Here is a 24,424-nt window from a genome sequence, read left to right on the forward strand (position 1 = left end):
TGCTGTATTCAAATTTATTTGAGAGCATTTTGGGGAATAAAAAAGAGATTCCTTCACTGCCTTACTTGCCATACATGTTATCTCCCACCTTCTCACAAACATGGAGCCCAGAAGAATCTGCTACCCACCCCCATCCTCTACTCCACCTCCCAACTCTCTTTGCGAGCAGGCTCTGTAGATGAGTGAGAATGTATCAGAGCCGTCACCACAGAAGACAAGGCATTTCAAAGCGCCTGCTCCCTCATGGCTTGTGTAATGCGTCCAATATCTGGAAGATCACAGCTCATTTCTAAGCATGTGGCATTGGATGGGGGGAGAAAAAAAAAAAAAAACGACTTTCTCAAAATCCTGAGAGGACTAGCCAGCATAGTTCTACAGCACATTTAACATTTGGTCATAATGAGGAAAAATGTATATGGCTTTTCAGAAAAAGAGTAATTTTTACTAGAAGTAATAGTGCACATGTTATGATAAATCCCACATTTTAAGAAAAGAGGCTATACTGTACACCAAATACAATATTGTGTGCATAAGATTAGAAAATGCTTGGAAAAACTGACATGTGTCAGAATCTGTGTGTACGTGTGCGTGTGTGTACCCACATCTACACAGAAATGGAAATTTTCCAAAACATTTTGTCTTGCAATGTATCCATTGCAGTTCATTTCTCCTGGAATTTTCATTAAACAATGAAAACATTCTTGTCATGAAAAATTGAGCACCCAAGAGACTTATCTGTGAAGGAACATCTTCTTATAGACTTACAGAAGGAAGCAAACTTGCACATATCCCATATATTATTAACAGGAAGACCAGACCTATGCTCTCAGAATTCTACAAGAAAATGTAAAACATGTACACCAGTGCATTTCTAGCCATATATTGTACAATAACTTACCGACTTACAGAGGCTGCTAAATTAAAATAATTTCCAGAAAGGTGCTATCTGTGTTCATTCACCTTGGAAGCACTCGGAGTGACGTATAGGCCATCACTATAAACTGTATGTCATTATGCAGGACACCAACTCGCCATTAATGGATGATTTCAACTGTGTCTCTTTTTTTGTCACACCATGTCGCCTCCAGGGAATTGCAATAACTGGACTCTCTGACAGCAAGCTGACACCTGTGCTCACGTTGCAGTACAGAAGATTTCTTTAATGAACCCCCTTCCTGCCGATTAGTTTGCATTCAAAGTTAGAAAATATAGAGTCCAAATGTAGGAATTAGCAGAAAGGCACATTTGTTTTCAGTGCAAGGCTGTGGTGGATCAACAGCAGGCACTTACGCACTTCAGATGAAGTGTTTCTGACTCTTTGTGACTCAGTGCTGAGCAATGGTACCACCAGCAGAGTGGTCATAACAACATATGGTCTGAAAATAAGATCGGAGAATCAGCTGGCTCATGGTCTGATTTCACATTATAGTTTCTGTAACTACATGACAGCCCCATGAGCTGAAAGATACCTGTCAAAAGTTTGAGTACACTTGGTGGAAACTAGTGTTTTTCATCACTGTCATAACAATGTTTCTCATCCAGGGAAAAAGTCTGAGCTGTCCTTTACTTTCTTTATTTGAGTTGGGTTTTGGGTCATGATCTTTCTGAAAAAAGAAGGACTGCCAGTTAGCAATAATCCTGACAGAATGCCATGGTTCTAAATAATGCTGTAACAGCTATTCTGGTTGAGATTGCTATAGACTTGGTTAAGACCAGCGACTCTGTGACTAGTAAAACAGTCCCGGAGCATGACACTGCCTCCACCATGCTGGACAGTGGGAATCACACAGGCACAGCTCATGCACTCACCCGCTGAATCTTACAAATACTTTTCAGTTGGTAATAAATATTTTAAATTTTCACTCTTTGGTCTGTAATACTGACTTCCACTCATCTGGCTCTAGTTTCAAGCAGGTGCACTCAGACCTGGACTGCTAGTGTGTATCACCTAGGAAACTCACCTCAACAGCTACTGAAACTGCTATAGCTTTTACATTATCATTTAGCTGAACACAAAAAAAGCTGAATTTTTTTTATTGCTTTCTGTTCGACAGTATGAAAATAACAGGACAAAGTCATGGCCACCCCTTCATCAAGTGATAAGCTAAACATTGACAGAAATAGAATTGTGAAAAGCAGCAAGCCAGCATGATTTAGAAGATCTGTGCTTATTACTATTGGCTAGTGAGAATGCATTATCAACAAAACAGGGTATTGTAAAAAAGAATACAGATGCTCCTCGACTTACAATGGCTCAACTTATGATTTTTCGACGTTACGATGATGACCTGGCAATAGACATTCAGTAGAAACCTTACTTCTAATTTTGAATTTTGATTTTTTCCCTGGCAAGCGATATGCGGTACGATACTCTCTCGCGATGCTGGACAGTGGCAGCAATCCGCATCTCCCAGTCTGCCACGCAGTTGTGTTTTGTGCATCCATAATGTCACAGAAACACCCATCAGTGTCTCCTGCTAGTGATAGGAAGAAGAAGTGGAGGGCAATTACTCTTGAGAAGAAACTCAAGATATTTCCCCAGCATGAAGGCGGCAAGCCCATAATGGCCATTACACGTATGCTAGGCTATGATGTTCCGTGGATTAGGTATATTAAATGCATTTTCAACTTACGATATTTTCGACTTACAATGGGTTTCGCGGAACGTAACCCCATTGTAAGTTGGGGACCACCTGTACATGTTTTGGCTTTCTGTATTTTTTCTTTTCAATACACAGCACTGTTTTTATTTCTTTTTCTGTCTGAACCAGTTTAAGAGAATGATATTTTACAATAAAGACAAAAAAGGAAATTTTGAACAAGAAAGCTAAAACGGTAACATACAGAAAGGAACAAGGTTCAAAGTTCAATTACAGAAGCCAAGCAAAACAAGAAGAGCCCGATGCAAATGACTCACAGTACGGTGGAGGAATGTGTGTTTGAATGTATATTTCCCTTTTCAATTACTCCACTGTACCAATAGTGTGAAGTGATAGGACAGCAGTGCTACATTTCATTCTGTAACAGGCTGAACTGTCTTAAAATTTCTTTATGCAGCCATCAATAATTTGAAGAACTTCAGCTAAGGCAAATCTGGATAACATGGGAAAAGACAAGAAATCGTAAACAGCTGTGTTAAAACACATTCACAGACAATTTTTCTCTCATCATTGCGTTGTTTCTCAACAGGAATTGTCCATTCCAACAACAAAACTAAAAATTATTTTAATAGGAGTGCTATTTCTTAAGTGAACTTATTTATTTAAGTTGTAAATTTCTAACAATTTCTTCTTGTTGAGCATTGTTTCCCTACAGTAAGACCTGAGGAGGCCGGCCGGCCGTTACAAAAACATCCCATGCTGACTGAAGATGACCAACGAGACGTACATTGGTGAACTAGGAAGTCAAGCTACCATACAGCAACAATGCCGTTGCTACCTGTAATCTCACTTAGAAGTCTTGTTTAATCTAGAATGCCCAGGAGGGGTGGGCAGCCACTGGCACTTGGACTCCCAGAGGTTTTTTCTCCCTCGATTTTCAGTTGGGAGTGTTTGTTACTTTCCTCTGTGGCCAGTAGGCATATTTATAGTTTAATAAAAGCATTGATAATGTATTATGCTACTCTGCAATTGTCAACTGTCTTCTTTGTTTCCTTGTCTGATGTATTTGTTTCTTTGCCCTATGCCTGTGTGCATGCGCTCTGTGTTACTGCGTGACAAGAGTGCTCTGTAAAAATAAATTGAATTGAATTGAATTGAATTGAATTGAATTGAATTGAAAAATCCCAATTCCTGTGATGGCTCATGGAATTCAACAGGTGGTAACCAAATGTGGCCATTATAACATATAGTCTTTCTCTATCTTTGTAATGTATTCCAAACCAAGCCCTTAATGTCCCCTGAAATCAATATCTCTGTGGGAAAAGGATTAACACCCTAGAAGAATTCAGTAAGAGGCAATTTACACGGATTTGTATTGATTATAAACACCTGATACAAACAGAAGGCTAAAAGGTACTGAATATTGGATAATTCAGATTTTCCTAAAGCAACAATCTAAGGGACAAATTAATGCATTGAGAACAAATTTTTCAGCCAAGCAAAATAGAACATTTTCCTGCATAGATTTAGAGGGTGTTTCATACCCATAGTGTAAAACAGATTAAACAGAACCTCAATATGAACCTCTGAGGAACTGTAAAAACTAGATTTCTTTACAAATGACTAATAAAATGCATGACCTTAGTGTGACAGACTTATTTCTATATGGGACATATTTTGGTCTCTCTGACTTTTGAACCAACGAGCCATGCAAAGATTTAGGTCCGTTAAGGCTTTTTTGAGGTAGGAAATGGTTATTTTAATCCAGTTCCTCAGCATTGCCTCATTTCATATTACTTATTTTAATTTAGTAAAACACACAGTCCAGAAATAGCTGAAAACCCCTTGTTACAAATTTCAAAAAGATTCACCTATAACTTGAAGTCTAGCAATAGTGTAGGCTAGGGGGAAGTGGATGGTGGGGTGGGGTTGACCAGTACCTTGCTGTTTGGAAGGTATGGGGTTCAAATCCTAATCATTGTGTGTCTCCCCCCTTACATACAGAAGATGGCATGGGCAAGCCTCCTCTATTTACCCCTTGCCATGAAAACCACACAGGTGGTTGCTATGGGTCAAATCTGACTCACCACAACAATGGTGTGTGTTAATACTTTGATTTCACTAGAGCCAGGAAATCAAATGCATTTATAATTGCAGATATATTCTCTTGTATCTATCACATTTTGATCAAAAACCTTCTATAAAAACAAGCTGTATAATAAATAATTTCATATATGATTTGCATTTTGTTAATTCAGCCACATTAAGCAAGATAGAGGATTTACAAATAAAGCAGCATTTTCAACCCAGTTTGTAACTCAACGAGTGAACCAGTCCAGTATGAAAAAATAAAAACATGACTCATTTTACTGTATGATACTTGCTGCTATTGTATGACCCTGGGTCTCAATGTTTGCACGGCTGCTTGTCAGTGTAACTCATATTTGTGTCTGGGATACACAGCGGAGGTTTCCCATCCTTCTCACTCACCTTTCCAGTAATGCAGCCTCTGTCAAGAGCTCTTGAAAAAAGAGAGCAGCCCTTAATCCGTTTATAGTGATTTCCCTTGTCCTCTGGAGTGGTGTGATGTGCTGCAGCTCAATGTGACTTAACTCTTTAAACCGTACGGTGTGTGTACTGTGTGTGTGCTGTGTGTATTGTATGTATTGGGATACTGTACTATGTGCATTCCAGAGCTGAATGCATGGATAGTGTAACTCAAAAGTCACAAACTTGCATTAGATAAATAAACAATTTACATTTATTCATTTAGCTGACACTTTTCTCCAAAGCAGCTTACAATGTTAAGGTTACAATTATTTACCCATTTACACAGCCGGGTAATTTTTTTTTACTGGAGCAATTCAGGGTAAATACCTTGCTCAAGGATACTACAGCACGAGGTGAGGCTCAAGCCTGCAACCTTTGGGTCCAAAAGCAGTGGCTCTAACCACTACACTACCACACAGAAAGTCAAAGCTGATACATAATCATTAATAGTGAGAATTACAAAGGATTAGAGTATGCAAAATGCATTATTTAATAGTCATAACAGTGATATTTAATAAGAATTAAAGTAAAATGGCAAAACATATTGTAGGCTGTGATGCAACAAAATCTTTTCCTATTAAGTAATGAGTGAAAACCTTCTTTGATGTCGCGAGTGACTTTTAAATTGCAATACCCTCCAAGCAACAATTTCATGATTACTTTTCATAAAATTCGGTACAACATCTGTACATAAATGAGAAAAACCAAAGTGCAAAAAATGTAATTTGTCAGTATTTTATATTGACCAAAAAAAAAGCATATTTAAAATTTCACTGCAGATTCTGAAGCTGGAAGGGTGACAAACTGGGAATGGAGAGTTGGAGATGTCAAAGAAACAACTATGTTTTCCATCAGTGCATCTAAAATAATTGTATTACATTAAATTAATTGCCCCATTTAGATTGTCAGTGCCCAACTGTCATCATACTGTGCTGACAGAAAATTGAAGACAAAGCAATAATTTAGTGAAATGTATAATTTTTTATCCTGGATTACAAGATTTAAAGCAGTGCCAAAATTTTTTCTTCAAAAGTAGAAAATTATTTTTTCAGTTTATTTCATGTAATAATACCTGGGTGATATGAGAGGAAATGGGTTCGATCCCTGCCCAGTCTGTGTGGAGTTTGCATGTTCTCCTCGTGTCTGCGCAGGTTTCCTCTGGGTGCTCTGGTTTCCTCCCACAGTCCAAAGACATGCTGTTCAGGTTCACCCATAGTGTGTGTGTGTGTGTGTGTGTGAGTGACAGAGAGAGTGTGTTCCACTGATGTATGGATGAGTGACCCATTGTAAGTAGTGTATCTACCAGTCTAAGTTACCATAGTGAATAATGTGTGTGGGCTAACACTACATAGAGTTCATTGGAGAAAAGCATCTACTAAATAAACAAATGTGAAAAAAGAAAGTTGATGCATTATTTAAGTGGCAATTGCAGGGGCAAAAGGTGGAAATGGGTTTGGTCCATAGATTTGATCCATTCCAATGGCGTGGTGGAAGGAATCAGTGATTTTTGCAGTGCTGTCTGATGTCCTCTTCTGTGTGTAGTTCTAATAGGATAGAGAACAAATGAGTTTTTTTTTTTTTTTCCATAAATTCATTAATTCTCTATAACCACTTGCCCAGTGCAGAACTGCTGTGATTCAAAGCCTATTGTGGAAGCTTAGAACATGAGGAAAGGTATACACCAGCAGGGCAATCACATACACTCATTCACTAACACATACCCACACTACAGGAAATTTAGTCACCAGTGCACCTGAAACTCATCTCTTTACTTGGTGGAAGGAAACCAGAGCACCCAGAGGAAATGCACACCACTATGGGGTGACCATGCTAAGGGTTACACAGACTGAACCAGGTTCAAGACTTTATCCCCCCCTTTGTCATTGTACTGGCTTGTTTCCTCATAAACAATCACAGTAATGAATCTTTGATTGATTAATATTCTCCCACAATTAAATCAAGAAATGATGCTTAATTTCCTGCACAGTCCACTTGCACCTGCTGCCATTCCTTACACATTGCCACACAATTATAAGCATTGCCTTTCCCTTCAATCATACGACTTGAAAGATTTTAGCAATTCCATCAGATTTTGGATCTAGTTTCCAGTCAAATTATGCTCTTGACCTTTTTGTCCCACATACATTTTTATTCACTAGTGTCAAGTGTTTGCCTGGAAAAATGACACAATGCAGCTGTTTCCATTATTAACTGCAACTAGATTGGGCTGACGCTCACATTCATATTCATTCTGTACATCTCCAGCACACCATAACTTGGACTTTAATCCATTGCCTTTTACAAAACCACACACATCCTCATGGGATTAACGCAAATAACTAATTTTTGTGATTCAGCCAATTAACTCGTTTTATGCTGTGCAAAGAAAACCAATTTACGAAAGTGAACTGCTGATATCAAGACGATCATTAAATGACTTTGAGCTTGGCGTTAAATTTTTTATGGGATGTGGAGTGAGAAAGCTAAAGTAAGGCCCAATTAATAAAGTACAAACCACTGTCCATCATAGGCTTGTGAAATTATAATTACATAATTTATTCGTAGGGGGAGCAGTGGTGCAGCGGGTTAGGCCAGGGCCTGCTTGCTGGTGGGTCGGGGGGTTCAAATCGTGCTGGGGTGCCTTGTGATTGATTGATGTCCCATTCTGGGTATGTCCTCTCCCCCTCCAGCCTTATGTCTTGTGTTGCTGCAACTCCACTTGGGACAAGCAGCTTCAGACAATATGTGTGTATGTGTGAGTGAGAATGGGATCATACCATCCCAATGAGCTCTGGGGGCTGGAGGCCAAGGTATCAGCTACAAAAAGCAGGGCATTAGATAAGTCAAAACATCTCGTGAGTAATATGGTAAATCATGTGTTCTTCATTGAATGGTTTTATATGTTTATATCTGTGTGTGTGTTTGTGCTGCGCCACAACTGGCCATTTTATGAAAAGAACAGTTCGAAAAGAAAGAGTTATTCTGTAGGCATTAAAAGGTTATTCATCACATGATAGCACTGATGATCATAGTTCAACAGAATGCCAGCGAACTTACCATCAACTTAATGTTGCAATCCTTCAGGGAAATGAACCCCAGATGAATAAAAGAAGCCCAATTACAGTACCCACAATGCTGTCTTAAAACATTTGGTTGGAGATGACACTTTTGAAATAATTGCACTTAAGAATAGTCTTTTCTTCCTTTTCACCAGCTTACAGCAGAGTCAGCTTTTGAGGCAAAATGTGAATCAAGCAGAACACAAGTGACTGGGAAAGACTTTTTCGTGGCAAGTCTCTAATTAACGTTTTTACTAGTAGGCGTTAATTGCCGACTGACGCTGTTGAGCATGGAGGATCCCTGTCCTAATGAAAACTGGGCGAAGTAAGGAATGAGGAATGTGAAATGGTGCACATTCTTTAGGGCCCCCTTTACAATAAACTGCAGTGTGTTCCAATTTAATTTATGTTAGACCAAAGAATCTTGGGTAAAAAGGCTTACTGTACAGATGCTCCTCAACTAATGATGGGGTTATGTTCCAATAAACCCATTGTAAGTGGAAAAATCGTAAGTTGAAAAAGAATACAGTACCGCACCCACCGAATATCATAACCTAGCCTACCTTAAATGTGCTCAGAACACTTACCATAGCCTACAGCTGGGCAAATTTAAGCAGGAGACACACATGGGTTTTTAGTAGACATGATGGGATGCAAAAACACAAAATAAAAACGCTTTCAACACAGTATCGCTTGTTTACACCTGCCGTCTGTTTAAAGGAAGGGAACGAAATTCAAAATTTGAATTACGGATTCTACTGAGTGCGTATCGCTATCATACGATCGTAACTTCAAAAAATCGTAAGTTGAACAATCATAAGTAGAGGAGCGTCATAAGTTTTCAGGTGTCTTGCCCGAAAACCAAACCAGACCGAAATGTCAGAAGTGCAGGGCTGCAAGTTTTTTTTTTTTTTTCTCTCAGAACCACTTGTCCCATACGGGGTCACGGGGGAACCGGAGCCTATCCAGCAACACAGGGCGTAAGGCCGGAGGGGGGAGGGAACACACCCAGGACGGGACGCCAGTCCGTCGCAAGGCACCCCAAGCGGGACTTGAACCCCAGACCCACCAGAGAGCAGGACTGTGGTCCAACCCACTGCGCCACCACGCCCCCCAGGCTGCAAGTTTTCGTTGTGAATTACAAACTGGCACTTAGCTATCATAAAAGATAAAATTTGGGTGTGTTATTGGTTAAGTGGGTAATACTCTAACCGGGAAGAGCTAATGTTGGTGTCACTAGTGCTTGTCACAAACCCAGCGGGTATGTACACATTCCATCACGAACAACCTGAAGTCCCACCCAGTCCAGGTGATTCACAGCATAGTGTGAAAACACAAATGTGATACTGAGAGAAGTTGCCTAGCGAAGCCTCTAAATCTATGTTAAACAAGTACAGGAACGCTGACAATTCAGCAGCTGGAATCCCGACCAAGTCCTGTGCAAGACACCACATGACACCATTTTCAAAGTTCCTGGACTGGCCATCTATAAAGTTACAAGTTTCCTTCAAAATCCTCATGCAAATTACATATAAATCCCTACAAGACTTCACACCTCCTTCGCTCTCTGTCCTTCCATCAGCCTGTTCCACACCTCAGTCTTTCTCACACTCGTGCCACTTGTTTTTCCTTTCCTTCAAGCATTTCTATGAGTGACCAACCTTTATCCTGCAGCACACCTGAACTGTGGAACTCCCTCCAGAACAATGAACAGGGACCTCCTACTCTGGGTATCTTCAAAATAAAGGTTAAGGCACAATCATTTATGTCTTCAGCTGTCTGCTACTAAAATTTTAAAAATAAAACATAATATAATATTTGGATGTAGTGTAAAAACAGAAGTGACAAAATGGGTTTTTGTGGGTATTCTTTTTTTATTAAATAAGTGTTTCTCTTTTTAGGGGTGCGGTGGCGCAGTGGGTTGGACCTCCGTCCTGCTCTCCGGTGGGTCTGGGGTTTGAGTCTCGCTTGGGGTGCCTTGCGATGGACTGGCGTCCTGTCCTGGGTGTGTCCCCTCCCCCTCTGGCCTTACGCCCTGTGTTACTGGGTAGTCTCTGGTTCCCTGCGACCCCGTATGGGACAAGCGGTTCTGAAAATGTGTGTGTGTGTGTGTGTGTGTGTGTGTGTGTGTGTGTGTGTGTGTGTGTGTGTTTCTCTTTTTACTGTGATGATGGTTATTTTGATCAGCACTGTTAATTTTGTTTTTATCTATTTTGGCAGATCGACTTTGGCACATGGTAAAACTTAAAAATACAATACAACTACTCACACGCTTTCTGAACTGCTTGTCCCATACAGGGTCGCGGGGAACCGGAGCCTACCCGGCAACACAGGACGTAAGGCCGGAGGGGGAGGGGACACACCCAGGACAGGACGCTAGTCCGCCGCAAGGCACCCCAAGCAGGACTCAAACTCCAGACCCACCAGAGAGGAGGACCTGGTCCAATACACTGCACCACTGCGCCACCACACCCCCTACAACTAATGTTTGGATTACTCTTTTTCAGTTCCTTGGTGTATTCTTTAAAAGTCATTAAGAAACACTGTTGTAGTATCCATTATTATTTCTAGTGAACACTTCTATGTTTCACAAATATTTAACAGCAGTAGCCAGTGGGAATATATGCACTTTATTGACTGACGGTAATCTGTGTAATTTGATGCTGTATGACACAGATACATTTCAGTACTTTGTTACAGCACAGGAAGATTTGTTTTACAAGCTTATAGTGTCTTATTAAGGCTTACAGTTATCCTTACTGGCAAAAACAGTGTTAACTTTCCAGTATATTGTGTTATTCTATGGGAATTTTGGTTTCTACAATTAATTTATTATTCTTTCGCTATCTTTACAGTTATTTGTCTCTTCATACAGCAAGCTGTTTTTGTGTCTCATCTCAGGGTACATACTGTGATCTAGGGGAGTACAGAGGGAATAGGAGTTCAAACCTAGAATCTTCAGACCCCGGGTCAACAAACCTCATCACTACGTTTCCTGCTTCTTTTTTGGTGTGAACAGTGTTATAGGTGACAATACAGTATCTGAGTCCAGTCAGATACTTAAAATTATCTTATTTCTGCATGCTGAATTTTTGGTGCGTGAGGTGTGCAGATATATTCAGATACCAATAATTAACTTTTAATAATTAACTAAGCTCCATTATTAAACCATTGATCCTTTCTTTAATATTTTTTTTAAAACTTGAAATTGTCCAATAAATAAAAATGTACAAAATGCTGACTTGAAATGAACTTTCTGTTATGGCACTAAATTACACATCGTGTTTTCTATGATATTGTTTAATGCCCCAATTGAGGGGCTGCAATAGGGACAGCCAGTAGTGTAGTAGTTAGTGCTACTGCCTTTGGATCTAAAAGTTGCAGGTTTAATCCTGCCTCTGGCTGTAGTACCCTTGAGGAAGAGTATATCTGAAATTGCTGCAGTGAAACTAACCAGCTGGGTAAATAATTGTAATCTAACACTGTAAATTGCTTTGGAGAAAAGCATCAGCTAAATGATGACATATAATTTGCCATCATGTGGTACTGCACATATGAAGATGCCAAAATGTCAGTATAGCTTCAATCTGACCTATGACATCATCATCACCATACAGCATCACTTGCCATGAAGGATTAGTAGGGAGCTGGTAATGGATGACTCATAAAGCAAAAAATGGCATCCAGATGAGGTTGTACACTTCAATTAACAGTCTATTTCACTGACATACAGTGCACGTGTCCTGTGTTAACAACACAACTTCAGAAAACTGCCACCAATTAATAAACAATAATTACTGTTTGTGTGCTCATAATTTAATTATGCACATGGTAACTGTGCAGCTGTAATGAGGTTAGGATGACAGTTCGTACACAAGCCTGTGCGAATATGTCCCCAGTGTGAATGTGAACAACCAACCAACCAATGTCAACAACCGCTTCTCTTGAGCAGGGTTGTGGCGAGCCAGAGCCTACTCGCCAATGCAGGGTGCAGGGCTGAGGAGGGACACCCAGGATGGGACACCAGTCCATCGCAAGGCACCTCAAGCAGGACTCGAACCCCAGATCTGCCACTCAGTGGGTACCGGCCGAACCCGCCACACCACCATGCCCCCCAAATGAATACAGTCGTTGACAAAACAATGAAACTTAATTGATTCATTCATTCATTTGTTTTTCATTTTTCTCTTTGAGTTTAAATTAACTGCACAGTGCAGGGTTAAACAATCAATATTTCAGTCAGAGGAACTCTGTACAGTGAAAATGCACTGGTTGCGAAAGTATGTATTTCACATACATTTTGTTCTTTAAAGACAGGATACTGTGTGTTGTTTTTGTAAGCGACACTCATGGAAAGTGGCCCAGCTGTGGTAGTAGGGAGAAGCCCCAGGTAATAAAAATATAAATATTTATTTCAACATTGTCTATTAAGTGCTGATCCCGTATATTTCCGAAAGGGGCTGAACACAGCAATGGCTCTGGCAGTGTGTTTGGGGTAAAGAGGGCCAGTCTTTTGCCTAAGGAAAGTATACAGATGAGGTTAAACAGTGACAGCCGCGATTTGGGAATTGTCACAGATGAAAGTGGTGCGAAGAAACATAAAGAGATGGTCATCCTTTAGGGAGCCTACTGGCCATAGATGAGAAGCTGACCCAGTTCAGCAGTGATCTGCCACTCGTGTGACACCTCACCACAACTCTGCAACTGGCAGAATCATCACCACTTTTACTGAGCATGAACCGGCCTCTCCTTCCATCCTGCGGATATCTGTGGCTGTGCACATGCAGACATTAGGAGGATCTCTATAGCACCCCTTTCCCAGAGGTGATTATTCCACGGTCTCTGAACTGCATCCTCAGCCCCCGCTTGTATCTTTTTATTGTATTTGCTCTCTAGAACCTCTACAGAAAAATCTCCAGAGTGGATATCAGCAACCAAACAGGAAAAGTTTTCTTCATTTTGCAGTAAAAACAGGCAATTATATATTTAACACTTAAAATCCAATTCAAACCCTTTTATATTGTTTTTTTTTTTTTTCCTTTGGAGCAGATTTAAATGGAGCAAGTGCGATTTTGACACACTTCTCCCGAGAGGGTGAGCTGGAGCTAGGCAGGTGTTAAGTGGGGCTCTTAACAGGCATGAGAATTATTATCACAGAGCAATTTTATGCTCTATTGTGTGTAGAAACTCAAAAGTTAGTCATTAAACAGTACTGGTTTTACCGAGATTATCAGAAGAAGCATATTTTACAGTCATAAGGCAGGATAATTAACTGCACTATTAGCAGCAGCTTGCTCAAAAAATCCTGCATGCACAGGTTTATGCATATCATTAAGCACCTGCACACAGACAACATCAGTCACATTTTGGACATATGGCAAAACTTCCAAAGCATAGATATGCAAAAAAGGCTTTAGAGGTAAACCCACATCTATTGCGGTAACATCTGCGAGAGTGAAATCCAACCCGACGCTTCCATGCAATCCGCAAGTCAGAACAATCATAAATGACTAATTTCGGAAAACAAAAGTCACAGAAAATGATGAGAAACCACCAAGAAGCGTAAATTATACAATTACAGCTGCTAGAGACTGTGAATCCTGCGAGGCCCATGTGAGGTGAACTCCATGCCTCCCTCCCCCCTGGCTCTGCCCCCATGCCAAGGATTTGGACCTGGTACCTTGAGGAGCCGGACGGAAGGCAGAAATGCTGCATGGCAGAGTTTCCTGATGGTCCAGTTGAGGGGACGTGGGGCATCCAGTTGATTCATGTCCACCTAATTGTACCCCCCAGCGAGACAATCCCACTTCCAGCACAGGTGCTCCTGGCTCCTGGGACAGGGATGTCGGAATCTCTCCAGTCGGAATCCACTCAAGGCTCGAATCATGACCACTCTCCAAGTGCCGAAGCCAACCTGAGCACCCTATTCTTGCCTCCCTTCTGGGCTCCCCCCAACCCCTCCCCTTGCAAAATCCAATCCAACTAGTTTGACAGGGTCCTGCACGCGGCACAGAACGACCTGGCGTTGGGCGAGCATCCAATCCCACTGCCGGCAGCAAGGCAGCCCCGTGTGGTGTGGAGGGAACGGCACTCGTGCATACCAAAGAGGCACGGGCTGACTGAGAGCACAGGAGCAGCAGGGGAGGGCTTCGCTGTCTTCAAGATGGGCGAGAGAGAAAGAGAGAGAGAGAGATGAGGGGGGCGCGAGAGGCAGAGAAACGAGGGGGACGGGCTCCATCACTGCAGCAGCCCATTTCTGCACACTGAGGTAGACCTATTCGTTCTGCAGCTCCAGGTCCCTCAGGTCAAGGCGAGTCCGACAGCCAGGAGGGAGTCGTCGAGGTGTCACAGACATACCCACGAAGCCTTTCCCCTAAACTGCTTCGTCCCTTTTTTTGGTGCTTTTAAAAATCAATCGGATACTTGGGTAATTAAGAGAACTGAAATGGCTGAACAATGGGGAGGGGGGCTAATAGAAGAATAAATGCAGAATTAAAGCCATTATGTCACTCAGTTTCCAGATATGCGGAGTGGGTTCCTGTGGCACACATTGCGCATCCCTGCCTTCTCGGCATTTGTGTGAGTCAGTAAGCAGAGCTCCCAGTTGAGTTCTGTGTGTGTGTGTGTGTGTGTGTGTGTGTGTGTGTGTGTGTGTGTGTGTGTGTGTGTGTGCGTATGAGTTTACTGCATGTGGGTATTTGCGTGAGTGTTGGGTGTCTCGACGGATTTCTGTCACTTGTGTGTATGCGTAAATCACTTGTGTGCTCAGTGTCTCTAGGCTATGCTAACGTATCAGTATGGCTTTGTGTGTGTGTGTGTGTGTGTGTGTGTGTGTGTGTGTGTATGTGCCATGGAATGCCTTGGGATCAGTACCAGAATTTGCATGATTCTTATTCTTTTCTATTCCACCTCTGTCTCTTTTTTCCCCATTTTAAATAGTGTTGACTTAAAAAAAAAACACATTTCCATTAATCCATATGTTAAGTATTTTCTGTTAATGCCCTTGATTTTTTTCAGTAAACTCTAAAGAATTATTTAAGTGCTGCGAATGACAATATCTGTTCGCAGATCTAGGTAATTCTTTCAGTGTTCAGTATCACTATCAGTACATTATCATTATTTCTGAAAATGTTGTTGAGACTGGATGGAAAGTGCTCAAATATAAAGTACCCAAGACCAGGCAATTAATCAGTAACATTAAACGAAAACTAAAGTGCAGAATAGGGATGGTCCAACAAATTAGTCTAAAATGGTTGCGCTGTTCAGATGGATATATTACTTTGTGATAGTTCTATAAATGGATAATGGTGATTTTCCTGAAAAATCAAAAGATTATTATAAAAGACAAGGACCTGTTTGAGACAAGAACCTGTTTATATCACTTTATTTCAATAGATTAAACCTCAGTGAAAAAGAGACTGAACTGAAAAAAAAGATCATTATAATTCCCAGATGCTTGAGAAGGAATAATACTGATACACTCATTTTTCAAATGACTGGGAACCCACATAACTTGCACCGGTTATAACTTTTTATAGATAAGTACCAACAAAGGCTGCCAGTTGTATGGATATTATGTAACACATCAAATAAACTCATGCAACCATGGCAACCTGTGCATATTGTACAGTATATTCCCTCTGCACTCTGATCTCATGTGTCAGTGTGAGAGCATCTTAATTCAATTTTGAGGCTATACAAGCAACGCCTTAACTAAATCTTCTGATATGTATCACTGCTTATTAGATCTCTTTCACTTGATCTCTAGCAATGTGCATGATTTTTATCAGGCAAACACAGGTTTACACATGTGATCGTTTAGTTTGCGTGTTGTTATGGGTGTGTGTTGCACTGCGCCAGGGGCAGTTACAGTTCAAGCACAACACAGCCAATCTCCCCACTAGATGGAGCTCAGAATTGCATCAGTCAGAAGGGCTTGTTCGAGCCGCATTGATTTCCTGATAATGTAACACGGCAGCGTAATGTAGACGTACATCTGATCGTGCCGTAGCCCTTGCCGTATCCTAATTTCAAAAGAAGAAAAAACCTTCAATTTCCTGTTTGTTTTTATCCACAACCTCAAGCGCTGTTCACTTCCGACATTTTGCTAAATTTCTTCTCTCGTCGGTTCACATACTGAAATTATGGAATGCGATGACAGCATTTCAGTCCTGAGGGTACTCTTTTCCGGGATTATCATGCATAATTCATATAATAGTTGGGCTGTGAGGGTAGCACGGTGGCACAGCAACTAGTGTTGAGGTCTCACAGTGCCTGGGTGGTGTGAGAGGATGTGGGTTTGATTCCTGCCCAGTCTCTGTGGAGTTTGCATGTTCTCCGGGTGCTCTGGTTTCCTCCCACAGTCCAAAGACATGCTGTTCAGCTTCACCCATAGTGTGTGAGTCACAGAGAGAGTGTGTTTCACTGATATATGGATGAGTGACCCAGTGTAAGTAGTGTATCTAGCAGTGTAAGTCACCTTGGTAAATAAGGTGTGTGGGCCGATAACACTACATAGAGTTCATTGGAAGTCACTTTGGAGAAAAGCATCTGCTAAATAAATAAATGTAAATATGAACCTAAAATCTTCTGCACCAAATCTGAAACATATTGGCTGAGTCCTGTGAAAAGGAGCCATCGGCTCTAAAGCTTCTCATTTTCCCTGTTTAAATGGTTGCAAACTTTGACATCTACTCACACGCCAGAAGACAGATAAAGCCATGTAAACCTCTGCACTTGGCTTCCCTTCCACACCTGACAGTTGGGGCACTTTGACATGCTGTCCTGTCACACTGAAAGGAAATGAGAAAACCTCCTGCTAAGGGTTAATAATGGAAGGCGTAATGAGAGCGAAAAGTGTGGAAGTGCAGAAGGAACAGACACTGCATCGTGTTGCAGGGGACACAATGATCATGAAAGGCGCAGCCCCTCCCCACCCCTTTCCACACAATGCACTGCTACTGGGAGCATCTCTAAAACCGTAACATCATGGTTACCCCAAAGGCACATTGTAAGACTGCTCGACCTTTTCGGTCCAGTTTATGGAAGCTGATGAAACAACGGTAACAATGGTGGACATTATAGATCTGTAAAATTGTTCAGTGCGAGGACAGTAAGTGACATATTTTCACAACTTCGCGTGAAATGAGTAGGTTTGGTCGTCACAAACCAACATTTCCGTTCATCATGACAATGCCCTCAAAGAGCTGCGGAGCTGTTAAATATTGCATATTTTCGGGCCTGTCTGACAATCACTAAATTGTGCCAAAAATAGAAGAAGGGACAAAGGAAAAGCAGAAAAGGCAGATAAAAGCGAGGCAAAAATGAAAAAAAAAAAACCGAAAGCAGCAGCGGCAGACAAAATCCTTTTTCAGTAGTGCTCGGTGCCTTTGATGCATGGTTCCTTAACTAAAAGCAGAGTCCTTCCTCTGTCATGGTTGTCCATTTAAATAAAAAACTGATTTCAATGATACCAACTTAGAATACATTTCTCACCTTTCTCCTTGTCCCCTTTCATGAAGATATTACTTGATAACACAAAATGAAAGCAAGTTTGATCTTGAGCGACTGCATAAAATATTAATAAAATACATTTACTTATTTAGCACACACTGTTCTCCAAAGTGACTTCCAATGAACTCTATGTAGTGTTATCAGCCCACACACCTTATTCACCAAGGTGACTTGCACTGCTAGATACACTACTTACAATGGGTCACTCATCCATACACCAGTGGAACACACTCTGTCACTCACACACTATGGGTGAACCTGAACAGCATGTCTTTGGACTGTGGGAGGAAACCAGAGCACCCGGAGGAAACCCGCACAGACACAGGGAGAACATGCCAACTTCACACAGACTGAGTGGGGATCGAACCCACGTTCTCTCGCACCACCCAGGTACTGTGAGATAGCAGTGGAACTTGTTGTCTACCCCGTAAAATGCATATCATCTGAACCGCTTGTCCCAGACGGGGTTGCGGGGAGCCGGAGCCTAACCTGGCAACACAGGGCGTAAAGCTGGAGGGAGAGGAGACACACCCAGGACGGGATGCCGGTCCGTCACAAGGCACCCCAAGCAGGACTCGAACCCCAGACGCACCAGAGAGCAGGACCCGGTCCAACCCACTGCACCACCGCGCCCCCTCCCATAAAATAATAAAGATAATAATAATAAAATGAACTTTTAGATGGCAAATTATAGCTATGAAATTCACGAATCTCACATATGAACATTACTTTGAACTATGCATCATAAGTATACTAAATATTTAAGTGCTGTCCTGCAAGACTAAGTACCTAAAGGCTGTATTAATACCATCAGGTATAACGTTATTCTTGCTGGTAAATGATTTACAATAATTTTTGAAACTGTCTCAAAACCCGAGTGAAAGTGAAAGGCATCAAAACTAATAATTCCAACTGATACAATTTATGAAAATTCTGACTACACTGCACTGGGTCAGCTTTTATAAGACTGGTCAACCTGAGCCTCTCTGACATGTTCCTGCTGGAGGCTCCAGGTGGGCATCTGGCCACTTCTGCTGTAAAACCCAAGGAATCTTGAAGAAGGATGAGAGGGAGACTCAGCCAACAGGCCACAGGCTGCCACTTATCCGTAACCAGAACCGCACACCACGGGAATAATCGAATGACGCACAATTGCCTCTTGCACGTCCTGTCTGGGAGTGTCGGGTGTCTGACCTAACCACACTAGCCACAACACAAAGTCCCAAGTAACAAGGCTCAGGGCAATATTCCACTTTTGTCCATGCTGTTCTGCTGACAGGCTCCAAATTAAAAATTTAAAGGCAGCATCTGCTTGTGAACTAAAAGAAAAAGAAGGAGATGGGAGATTTATAATCTTGGATCACAATGGGACAGAGAAGACAATGTGTTAAAAGCAGTCTCATGGTAAACTGATGACAGAACATGTAAGGATTGTTCCTCTAACTAAATGCAGCACCGCACACGATTATATTGAGGGAATTGTTGGCTCATTTGCTTTGGTGTCAGGCTTCTCATGTAAGAGATTACTTTGAGAGCACACTTTTAGTAACTGCAAATTCAGCACCAGCTCGTGTGAGTAGGCTCCTGGGAAACATGCTCCTCCAGACGGTCAAGTCTCGGCAAAAGCTCGAAGACTACTGCAGTAACCTCCAAACCTACACACGGTACAACTCTTCCAAAGTAGCAGGCCGTGTCAGAATTAAGGTCCTTCATTCATTAACAGTGGATTTCATTTAGAATTACTGCAGCAGCATCTTTTTGTGCCCCTGGGAATGACAGTACTTTCATCACTACTGATACATACACACATTGCCTGAAAACACTTGTCCCAAGCAGGGTTGCGGTGAACCAGAGCCTAACCCAGCTACACAGGACCCAAGGCTGGAGGGGGAGAGGACACACCCAGGACGGGACACTGGTCCATCGCAAGGCACCCCAAGCAGGACTCAAACCCCAGACCCAGCGGAGAGCAGCAGCCGGTCAAACCCGCTGCGCCACCACACCCCCTACTACTGATATATATCTGTCTAAATGAGAAGTGCAAATGCTAGATGATGCTGTTTGTTAGCTGCATATAATTATGTTTCAAGTGACATTTGGTGAGTACTTCAGAAAATATTCAATGATCCAGGTACGACTCCAAATTCGCTCGCTCAGTCGCTCGCTTCCTCACTCACTTTCACTAACTGCTTGTCGTTGTCAGGTAACTATCCTAGAATCATTGATTACTTGGCTATGAGAGCATATCCTCGAAGAGATGCCAAGAGCTCCAAATGTATAGAAAAAAATATATTTATTTACATTTTTATTGCATTTACATGTTTATTTATCAGACACTTTTTTCCAAAGCGACGTACATCTCGTAGAAAACACAATGCGTTCATTACATCAGCAGAAAGAGACACTTAGATGCAGACGTGTGATTCTTAAGTGCAGTTAGTTTCTTTCCACAGTATGAACCAATGTTCATCACACCAGAAGAAGCATAAAACTTTATCAGAATATCCACGATATCTCCATAAAATACTTTTTTTTTTTTGAGATACACAGAAACATTTACATTACATTACAGGAGTAGCTATGTAACGTGTCTGGGGATGATCTTAAAATTACAGTGCATGAACATTTATACCTTACATGAACTTAAGCGATTATGGACGAAGTGAGTCTGGAAGGGATGAGTTTTAAGACCCTTTTTAAATGTGGACAGAGATTCAGCAGTTCTGAATGAGGGTGGAGGTCGTTCCACCACAACAGAACCAGAACCAAGAACCTTAGTGCTTTACCTTTCGTACGTGGGACCACTAAGCTTATTTCCATCAAGCATGGCATGATTGCCATTGAGGGTAACGATGAGTCAATCCCAATTCTCTGAACCATTAAACCATGTCACGGCATTACAGTATATCTATTCCAACTATCCGGAGTGGTGTGCAGAGCACTCAGCCTGGGGACAAACAGTCTAAGCTGCATTTTTTTGTTTTGCTGAACATCATTTTAATTGTAGTCCACCTCCCCATATTGCCAGTGCAGCACTCTCTTGCTTCCTGCATTAACTCCCATTTGTGGCATGCATCCCATTAAAAATCATTTCACTGGTGCACCATTCAACCAGACAAATTAGGTTTTCCTACTTCCAAGCACTCACCAAACCTTGAAGCACAATGTCCTAGTGCTTTGTGTCTTTTACTGGCTTGTAATTACTGCTAATTCATTAATTATGCCTCCTGTCGAGCAGAGGAGGGGATACAGGAGGGTCAAAGGTTCCAGAAAAAGGGTTGCAAATATAAAGCCTGGATCCTAAAAATCTTTGCTATGTAAAATCCGCAAAGGATAAATGAATGAAAGAGGGCAATGGAGTTTACCTTGTAAACATCCTGTTCTGTTTTTACTTTACAATAAACACAACACTACAAAGAATTCCATAACATAAATGGGACATGGCTCCTTTAAATAAAGCAAACATTTATTCATTTTGCTTACGTGTTTCTCCAAAGGAGCATGCAGTGATTTATATTTATAAAGCTGGGTAGCATTTACTGGAGCATTTCAGGGCAAGTGCTTTGCTCAACAGTCCTAGAGCAGGAGCTGGGATTTAAACCTACAACCTCTGACGGCAGAGTTGCCAGACGTCTCCTTACGCATTGCTGCCTGCCTGTCGGACCTCTCTTCATAGATGTATGATCACCACCTCCAACTCAACCTCTCCAAAACAGAGATTCTTTACCTCCCAGCTGGCCTGTCCTCCTGTCATGACCTCTTGATCAGACTGGACAACTCACTCATTTTGCCTAGCTCCTTTGCTAAGAGTCTGGGAGTAACGATTGATGCAAGTCTGTCATTCTCTCAACATATCGAAGCCACAACCCTGTCCTGCAGATACATCCTGCATAATATTCGTAGGATCCGTCCCTACCTCACTACTGACTTCGCCCAACTACTTGTCCAGGCCATGGTGACTTCCCATCTGGACTACTGTAACTCTCTCCTGTGTGGCCTTCCTGCTAATGCCATCAAACCTCTGCAGCTTCTGCAGAATGCTGCTGCACGAGTTGTGTTTGATTTGCCAAAGCGTTTCCATGCATCTCCTCTACTCATTTCTCTGCACTGGCTTCCTATAGCTGCCCAAATCAGATTCAAAACCCTGGTTACTGTCTACAAATGCATCAATAGAACTGCTCCCAGCTATTTACAGGACTTGATCAACCAGTACACCCCAGCCAGGCCCCTTCGCTTGTCTGCTTCTGCTTGCTTGGTGGTCCCGCGCACGAAAGGCAAAGCTCGGAGGTTCTCGGTTCTGGGTCCGTTGTGGTAGAATGACCTTCCCCTGTCACTCAGAACTGCGGAAACTGTGTCTGTTTTCAAGAAGGGTCTGAAAACCCATCTTTTCCAGATCCACTTCGCCCAGGATCTCTTCAGATCATCTATGGTGTAACTGTTCACGCATCGTAACTCCAGAAGCATCCCCAGATACAACCTTTATTCAGCCATTACTCTGGTATTGTACTGCTCATTTGTGTATAGATAGATAGATAGATAGATTTACTTTATTGATTACACAAGCGAAAGTATCTTATAATATTTAATTTAAAAAAAAATTTTTTTAAAAATTGGCACGGGTATCGGGATTTGTCTGTGTCTTATGCACCTACTTGAACGATGAACCTTGGTGTAGCAAGTGGTAGGGAACAAACTAGGTTTGCCTGAGACTATCATGTCTGCAGCTATGTCTCCTTCTCTCAATGTAATGCATGAATTGTACTTTCACTGAGATGTACATCGCTTTGGACAAAAGCGTCTGCTAGATACATAAATGTAAATGTAATGGGTTGGACCACAGTCCTGCTGTCCGGTGGGTCTGGGGTTCGAGTCCCGCTTGGGGTACCTTGCGACGGACTGGCGTCCCGTCCTGGGTGTGTCCCCTCCCCCTCCGGCCTTACGCCCTGTGTTGCCGGGTAGGCTCCGGTTCCCCGTGACCCCGTATGGGACAAGCGGGTCTGAAGATGTGTGTGTGTGTGTGTATGTGTGTGGGTGGCAGAAACATTAAAAAAAAAAAAATCAAAGAAACTAACTGATGTACAACTAACACTCACACAGTGCACACTTCATTCCTTAAATAAGCAGTCATGTTTAGCAGTGAGAACTGGTTGTGTAATAGTTACAGCTGCTGTCTTTGGACTTAAAAGTCATTAGTTCAAATCCCCCCTCCAGGTATAGTACCCTTAAACAAGTGAACTACTTTAAATTGCTCCTCTAGAAATTATCCAGCTCTACAAACAGATACATAAGTGTAAGTAGATTGACATTGTAATTCACATCAAAAAAAGCATTAGCTAACTGAGTAAATGTGCTAGTTTCAGTTGTGTTGTTAAACAGACACCACATGACATTCTCATGGTATCCATGAACACATTTAAATCTTTTATTGCAGTGAAAGTCAAGCACATCTTTTGTTCCTTCTGGCATTTTGTTATTATTTGAATTTTTATGAATAATAAGAAAACATGCAAGAAGATGGGTTGGCATGGTGGTGCAGTGGGTCATGGTCCCATCTCACAGAACCTTGACTTTTTAAGTGTTGGTTTGAACCAAGCTCAGTTGGTGTGGAGTTTGCGTCTTCTCCCTGTGTCTGCATGGGTTTCTTCCCACATTCTGAAGACATGCAGTTCAGGCCAGCTGGTGACACTGAATTCCCCATTCTGTGTTTCACTACTGGTATTTGACAGAAAATAAAAAGGCTTTTTTTTGTCTTTTCAGTAATATACTGTGTGTAATATGACCCATATGTTGGTATTCAAACATTTTCACTAACCACTGGTCCTGGTCAGGGTCACTGCAGTCTGGAGTTTATCCCAGAATCACTGGCAATCATTGGTAATATTTTCATGCATTACATAGGTAAAGGACAAGGGAAAGCTGATAGTGTGACAGTTAGAGCTGCTGCTCTTAGACTCAAATGCTGCAGGTTCGATTCCCACCTTCAGCTGTAGTGTTCTACAGCAAAGTACTTGCTCTGAAGCTGCTCCAATTATAATTGCCCCACCGTATGAAGTGCTAAGTAACTGTGAAATGCTTAACAGTGTAAGCTGCTTTGGAAATAAATTGTCAGCTAAATGAATAATTGTAAAAACACGGTAGGCCCAATATTATGCGGATGGCAGGTCCAAACTTTCTGTTATTGATGAAGAAAGTTTAACTCCAGTTTGCTACTGAGAGATTAACGTAAGTAAAAGCAACTGTGAGAGAAAATAAGTGACACGTCACAGCATACATAGGCCTACTTGGTACTGACTAATAACACTGAATAAAATGTAATTCACAAAGAGCGTGATAAATGAAGGGGGTGCAGTGGTGCAGTGGTGCAGTGGGTTGGCCTGGGTCCTGCTCTCTAGTGGGTCTGGGGTTCGAGTCCCGCTTGGGGTGCCTTGCGACGGACTAGCGTCTCGTCCTAGGTGTGTCCCCTCCCCCTCCGGCATTACACCCTGTGTTGCCGGGTAGGCTCCGGTTCCCTGTGACCCCGTATAGGACAAGCAGTTCAGAAAGTGTGTCTGTGTGTGTGTGTGTGTGTGTGTGTGTGTGTGTGTGTGTGTGTGTGAGTGATAAATGGGTGGCACAGTGGTGTAGCACCTGGGTGGTGTGAGAGGACATGGGTTTGATCCCTGTTCAGTCTGGAGTTTGCATGTTTTCCCTGTGTCTGTGTGG

At 42.0% G+C, this 24,424-nt stretch overlaps 1 protein-coding gene across 4 annotated transcripts in view; it reads right to left on the minus strand.

The window, feature by feature from the left end:
* trpm3 (transient receptor potential cation channel, subfamily M, member 3) overlaps positions 1–24,424 on the minus strand; it is a 163,420-nt gene that overhangs the window by 115,538 nt on the left and 23,458 nt on the right. For 2 of the 4 annotated variants that reach the window (XM_018760072.1, XM_018760071.1), the window contains exon 1: positions 13,890–14,323. The exons of the other annotated variants lie outside the window; for them this stretch is intronic. In XM_018760072.1, the coding sequence (XP_018615588.1) occupies positions 13,890–13,979 (90 nt within the window). In that variant the 5' untranslated portion in view covers positions 13,980–14,323. Of the gene's footprint in view, positions 1–13,889; positions 14,324–24,424 lie in introns of those variants that run through there. 4 annotated transcript variants of the gene reach the window in all.

Source organism: Scleropages formosus, chromosome 17, assembly GCF_900964775.1.
Source record: "Scleropages formosus chromosome 17, fSclFor1.1, whole genome shotgun sequence".
Lineage (NCBI taxonomy): Eukaryota > Metazoa > Chordata > Actinopteri > Osteoglossiformes > Osteoglossidae > Scleropages > Scleropages formosus.